Here is a 6884-nt window from a genome sequence, read left to right as displayed (position 1 = left end):
TGGGTTACACCCATGGCTATTCTACCATCCAATAATGAACTAGTGTGTCTGGGTTACACCCATGGCTATTCTGCCATCCAATAATGAACTAGTGTGTCTGGGTTACACCCATGGCTATTCTACCATCCAATAATGAACTAGTGTGTCTGGGTTACACCCATGGCTATTCTACCATCCAATAATGAACTAGTGTGTCTGGGTTACACCCATGGCTATTCTGCCATCCAATAATGAACTAGTGTGTCTGGGTTACACCCATGGCTATTCTACCATCCAATAATGAACTAGTGTGTCTGGGTTACACCCATGGCTATTCTACCATCCAATAATGAACTAGTGTGTCTGGGTTACACCCATGGCTATTCTGCCATCCAATAATGAACTAGTGTGTCTGGGTTACACCCATGGCTATTCTGCCATCCAATAATGAACTAGTGTGTCTGGGTTACACCCATGGCTATTCTGCCATCCAATAATGAACTAGTGTGTCTGGGTTACACCCATGGCTATTCTGCCATCCAATAATGAACTAGTGTGTCTGGGTTACACCCATGGCTATTCTGCCATCCAATAATGAACTAGTGTGTCTGGGTTACACCCATGGCTATTCTGCCATCCAATAATGAACTAGTGTGTCTGGGTTACACCCATGGCTATTCTGCCATCCAATAATGAACTAGTGTGTCTGGGTTACACCCATGGCTATTCTACCATCCAATAATGCAAGGTGCATATGAGTTAAGATTAGGGATGCATGATATAATCGGTATCATAATCGGAATTGTCCATATCGGCCATAAAAATGCCATATCGGTATCCCGGTTATTTAATCGGTTTTCAGCAGCAAAGAATTAAGAAAAAATAAAAATGTAATCAAAATTGTCTAGTACCTCTAGTCTAGAACATAAACCAAATCAAATATGATGTAAAAATAAACTTTATATTTTTCTACATTTAATTTGTGTACTCATTTTTTTTACTCATTCAGAAAAGGGTATAGGCTTTTTATTGATCGATCGCTTGTCAGAGGATGTCAAACACAGCAGATATATCTCTCAATTTAAATTACTGCTCAAGCGTCTTGTCTAAATACAGTATATCACAGGATAATTAGTACATTAAATTATGAGTGTATAGGACAGTAGTGAGAATGATAGCAATGATATATGGTGCAGGTATCGGTGGTAATAGTTGTAGTAATTGTTTCTTTAAAAAAACAACATACAGTATGTTTATTGATTTTCCATTACGACATAGTATTCTTAAAACAATTATTCACATATATTTTTTCATACGCCCAAATGGCAGCACAAACACTAAAACTAAATCTTCAAAGAAACAACAGGATATGTCCATGCATACAAAAACACATTACATACAATTAAATATAAACAAATGTACATCACAGTTCCTTACCCCCACCCAACAGCTGACAACTCAAGTTAACCTATACATCCAAAGCCTCTTCAATGTCCTTGTAGTAATTGTTAATTACATTTGACCTATGATGATGATTATGGTATTAGAAATAAAATAAAGTAAATCTGCGAAGAAAATGCTTCAATCTGGTGCACTTTGAGATCAAAATTAAGAGGCTAGCTCTATAAATAACCACACACATCATATTAGATTATTATCATCTTTACTGTGCTATTGCCAATTGCCAACATCAATTACACCAGGGGAGAACACAAGTACAAAAAACGGGTGTTTGAGGAACCAGCTGAGAGCAGTGGAGATCATCAAGAGCCTGTTGATCCTTGTAGAATCACTGAAATCACATTAATTGGCCTAAATATAATGTTGAGTAATAATAATTGTTTGGGGACCTTGACTGCATTTGTACTATTATTTATAGTACAATCTTTTGGCTTGCATCGACCCCACATTGTTTCTTCAGGAACAATATTTCTAGTCTATTATTTAATGTTGTTATTTGATGGTGACAATTCATATTCTCCCTGTCCTTTATAATTGTGTACAATAGTCTAGGCTACACGAGAGAACATTAAATGATGACATAGATAAATGCAGTGAGTGTACTTACTGTCCTACATCAACATTTCATGGGACATTAAGATAAAGATAAAGTTGAAGTGCAGGATAATAAGGATATCATTGATTGTTTGAACAGAGGCTGTGCATACTTTAACGGGCAACACATTGACGGGCAATTTTTGTTTATTTGGACGGGTCAGAGCATATTAATGAACATTACGTATACAAATGTAGCCTAAATACACCTTTCGGATTTAGAAGCGATGCTAATTTCCATCCGTAGTCCCCAGACATTTAATACTAAACAGTTTTACATAACAAGACATGAGAGGACAGCATACACATACAGTACACAAGAGCCCGATGTTAGATATAGGAAAGTGTGGAGGGCTGTGATCCAGGAGTCCTGAGTTAGTGTTGGCATCACTCTCACAGTAACTAATAGAAACAAACAAATGTGTTGTTTAACAATTTGCAGAACAAAAGGTTCACAAAGTTTGCCAGTTTTTGAGCGGTGTCTAACCGCTCCAATGACTGGCCGTGTCTGTCTGTCTGTCTGTCTGTCTGTCTGTCTGTCTGTACGACCCATTGACCCCTGCAGCTGATTGGGGTGGCAGTACAACCATAACTGCAGCCATGTTGTTTTTTAACTCACTGCTTGTGCTGAACCATTTCCCACACTGGTCACAGGTGTAGGGCTACTCTCTTGTATGAATTCTCTGGTGTCGTTCGAGATTACTGCTCAGGCTGAACCGTTTGCCACACTGGTCACAGGTGTAGGGCTTCTGTCCTGTATGGATTATCTGGTGATCTTTGAGAGTACTGCTCCGGCTGAACCGTTTGCCACACTGGTCACAGGTGTAGGGCTTCTGTCCTGTATGGATTTTCTGGTGTTGTTTGAGATGACTGCTCTGGCTGAACTGTTTGCCACACTGGTCACAGGAGTAGGGCTTATGTCCTGTATGAATTCTCTGGTGATTTTTAAGAGTACTGCTGTGGCTGAAGCTTATCCCACACTCACAGGTGTAGGGCTTATGTCCTGTATGGATTCTCTGGTGTTGTTTGAGAGTACTGCTCAGGCTGAAGCTTATCCCACACTCACAGCTGTAGGGCTTATGTCCTGTATGGATTCTCTGGTGTTGTTTGAGATCCCAGCTCCGGCTGAACCGTTTGCCACACTGGTCACAGTAGTAGGGTTTCTGTCCTGTATGAATTATCTGGTGTCGTTTGAGACTACTGCTCTGGCTGAAGCTTATTCCACACTCACAGGTGTATGGCTTATGTCCTGTATGGATTCTCTGGTGTCGTTCGAGATTACTGCTCAGGCTGAACCGTTTGCCACACTGGTCACAGGTGTAGGGCTTCTGTCCTGTATGAATTATCTGGTGTCGTTTGAGACTACTGCTATGGCTGAAGCTTATTCCACACTCACAGGTGTATGGCTTATGTCCTGTATGGATTCTCTGGTGTCGTTCGAGATTACTGCTCAGGCTGAACCGTTTGCCACACTGGTCACAGGTGTAGGGCTTCTGTCCTGTATGGATTTTCTGGTGTTGTTTGAGACTACTGCTCCGGCTGAAGCTTATCCCACACTCACAGATGTAGGGTTTCTGTCCTGTATGAATTATCTGGTGTCGTTTGAGACTACTGCTCCGGCTGAAGCTTATCCCACACTCACAGATGTAGGGCTTATGTCCTGTATGAATTCTCTGGTGTTGTTTGAGAGTACTGCTGTGGCTGAAGCTTATCCCACACTGGTCACAGGTGTAGGGCTTCTGACCCGTATGAATTCTCTGGTGATTTTGTAGATGACAGCTCCGTCTGAAGCTTATCCCACACTGGTCACAGGTGTAGGGCTGAGTTCTCTGGGGATGTTTGAGATGTCTATTTCTGCTGTGGATATGTTTGAGTTGGGCAGGAAAGACATCTGGGATGGAGAATGAGGACAGAGAAAAAATACATAAAATGTTTTGAAATAACATGCAAGCTGTGTTGTATTACCAACTGATAATGATCTAAATTAGTTTACTTTAGTTGTTTATTTGGACGGGTCAGAGCTTTGAATGAACATTACATACAAATGTAGTGTACATACACCTTTCGGATTTAGCAGCGATGCTAATTTCCATCCGTAGTCCCCAGACATTTAACACTAAACAGTACTTACAGTACATAATAATACACGAGTGGACAGCATACAAATACAGTACATTTCAAACACAGGAAAAAGAGAAAATAAGAAGAATAAGAAAAGATTAAAACTATTACTAGAATAGGCCTACTCTATTGTCGAGTGAGAGTCATATGTGATCACGACTGGTTGTTTAACCACTGTTTCAATTGCCCTTTAAAAGCTGTGAAAGTGGGGATCTCCCTCAGTGTGACAGGGAGCTCATTCCAGTATTGACAACCTTTAGTCCGGCAGCCAACAGGCTTCTTTTTTTTGAAGTGCAAAATTCTGTATATAGTCTTTTTTATTGGCCTAAAATATTGTCTATATACATACATTCATGAATCCACTTGCTGACCGGCTGTCAGCATTGAGCTTTTTATATAGGGGTTTATATGTGACCCTACCATTAAAGGACCACTTCACCACTTTTCAACCTATCTTCATATAATTGGTCCTCACTAATAATCATGAAAAAATGGCGCAATTCTTTTCTACTCGGTCTGTGTCTCATAGGAGGGCTTTGGGCAGTTCAGAAACCGTCCTCCAGTGACATCATCGATGGGGAATACAAGCTAATAGAAACTGCAGGCTTTCTAGTCCTGAAAAGTTGCAATGCGAAAATGGAAGCCATCGTTCTCACGATAATGAAAATCTGCCTAATGATGATGTCACTGGAGGACGGTTTCTAAACTGCCCACAGCCCTCCTATGAGACACAGACTGAGTAGAAAAAAATCGTTCCATTTTATCATGATTATTAGTGAGGACCTATTATATGAAGATAGGTTGGACATGTCAAACTAGGGGGTTTTCATGATTCTGAATCCATTCCAAGCATTATTCCACGATATTCAATTATACTGTTCTTTCAAACCGGATAAGATGGATAATATGATCACCAAACTCCATGAATGTATTACTTCTATCAAGAATTGGATGGCTAGCAACTTTTTGCAACTGGATCCAGACAAAACAGAAGTTTTAATTGTTGGCCCAAGTAGGGTTGCTGCAGACGTTGCCGATCGCCTTGGGTCATTAAAACAGAATATATGCACCAACCCCAGAAACCTTGGCATTATTTTAGATCAGTCCATGCTTTTAGACAAACACGTTAATTCTGTATCGCGCACCTGCTTTTATCACCTTCGTAACATTGCCAAACTAAGATCAGTTGTTTCACACCCGGAGTTAGAAACTATTATCCATGCATTTGTGTCACGTCTTGATTATTGTAATTCTCTGTTTACCTATCTGTCTAAAACCGCATTAGATCACCTGCAACTGGTTCATAACACCCGTCCTTGCCTCCCTACACTGGCTCCCAGTTAATTACAGAATACATTTTAAGATTCTAGTCATTACACACCGAGCCCTCCATGGCCAGGCACCTCCTTATCTGTCTGACCTGTCACCTGCTCCAACCGTATGTGCCCAGAAGGTCACTGAGATCCACATCCCAGGCTTTGCTGGTTGTTCCTCAGACAAAACTAGTAACTAAAGGTGATGGAGCCTTTGCAGGTTTTGCCCCTAGTCTATGGAATGAGCTCCCACTCCACCTAAGAACTGTGGATTCTGTGGACATTTTTAAAGGACTGTTGAAAACTCACCTTTTTAAACAGGCCTTTCCATAGCCGGCCTGGTTAAATGTTGATTGCTTTATTTTGTCTATTTTGTCTTACTTTATTAGTGATTTAGTTCTTGACTTGTTTTATTGACTATTGACTTGTTTTAATTTTATTGTTGTTAAAGCACTTTGTGACTGGTGCTCTATAAATAAACTCTACTTACTTACTTACTTACTTACTTACTTACTTACTTACTTACTTATATTAATAGACGTTTCATGAAAAGAAAAAGGTTTGAAGCTAAAATACCTGCATTAGAATGAAGATAACTAGCTTTTTTTTGTTTTACTTCTTTAAATCAGGATCTTATATTACCAGGAGAGAGGATCATAGAATGGGAGGGGTTGCTCACATAGAGATAAACAGGGCATAAACAAGGAACCACTGGTGCCTGCAGTGACCTTGAGGTCAAGGAGGAGCAGTAGAAGGAATGTGATACAGCTAGGCACTGGGTGACACTGCTAGGCACTTAAGGCTTTACACAAACACTATATATGACAGCTTCAATAAATTGAAACTAACTCTAACACTTACACAATGTCCACTCTTGCATATCAGTGGATTGAGTAAAAGAGAAATTACAGAGTTTAAAAGTAGCATAGAATTAAAGTGACGTTCCCTATCCCTATCAACGCGCACGCACGCACACACACACACGCACACGCACACACACACACACACACACACACACACACACACACACGCACGCACGCACGCACAGTGTGTTCGTGCTGGGAGGAAGCATTACTAGTCTCCACCGAGTACCGACAACATTTCTGTGCATCTGCTTTCTGTTGAAGCTGAAATAAATTTGTACAGACATATAAAAACATGTACACACCTATTCTGTGTAACTCTATCACAGGCTGCTTCAGCATGGCTCCCTGGTCCATCTGTTGCTTCTCTGACGCAGCAGCTGGAAAGCTGTCGGACGACATCTCTCTTTTAAAAAGCCCAAATAGTTTAATATCTCCTTCTTCGGTCCACTCTGATGGTCCACGTCTGCTCTGCTTCCTGCTTAAACTCTCCCCCAGATCAACACGGGACAGAACGGTGCTTACATGCAGGACCAACCCACTCACTCTCTCC

The 6884-nt window shown here is 40.8% G+C and overlaps 1 protein-coding gene across 1 annotated transcript; it reads right to left on the bottom strand.

The window, feature by feature from the left end:
- Positions 1-1086: 1086 nt before the first annotated feature.
- On the bottom strand, positions 1087-6884 carry LOC306929669 (uncharacterized protein). The gene is made up of 2 exons (XM_079510293.1): positions 6637-6884; positions 1087-3925 (listed from the first exon to the last, which is right to left on the bottom strand). Exons 1-2 carry the CDS (start codon positions 6731-6733, stop codon positions 2697-2699), a joined length of 1326 nt encoding a protein of 441 aa, XP_079366419.1. The 5' UTR covers positions 6734-6884; the 3' UTR covers positions 1087-2696.

The sequence above is a fragment of the Electrona antarctica genome (genome assembly GCF_951216825.1).
Source record: "Electrona antarctica genome assembly, chromosome: 9".
In the NCBI taxonomy this organism is placed as follows: Eukaryota; Metazoa; Chordata; class Actinopteri; order Myctophiformes; family Myctophidae; genus Electrona; species Electrona antarctica.
This window is presented reverse-complemented; position numbering and strand designations above follow the sequence as displayed.

Bases quoted from the DNA above. Each gene is read 5' to 3' on its own strand.
- LOC306929669 (XM_079510293.1), bottom strand. From the start codon at position 6,733: ATGTCGTCCGACAGCTTTCCAGCTGCTGCGTCAGAGAAGCAACAGATG. The intron at 3,926-6,636 runs GTGTGTACATGT...TCTCCATCCCAG, and splicing joins GATAGAGTTACACAGAATAG to ATGTCTTTCCTGCCCAACTC.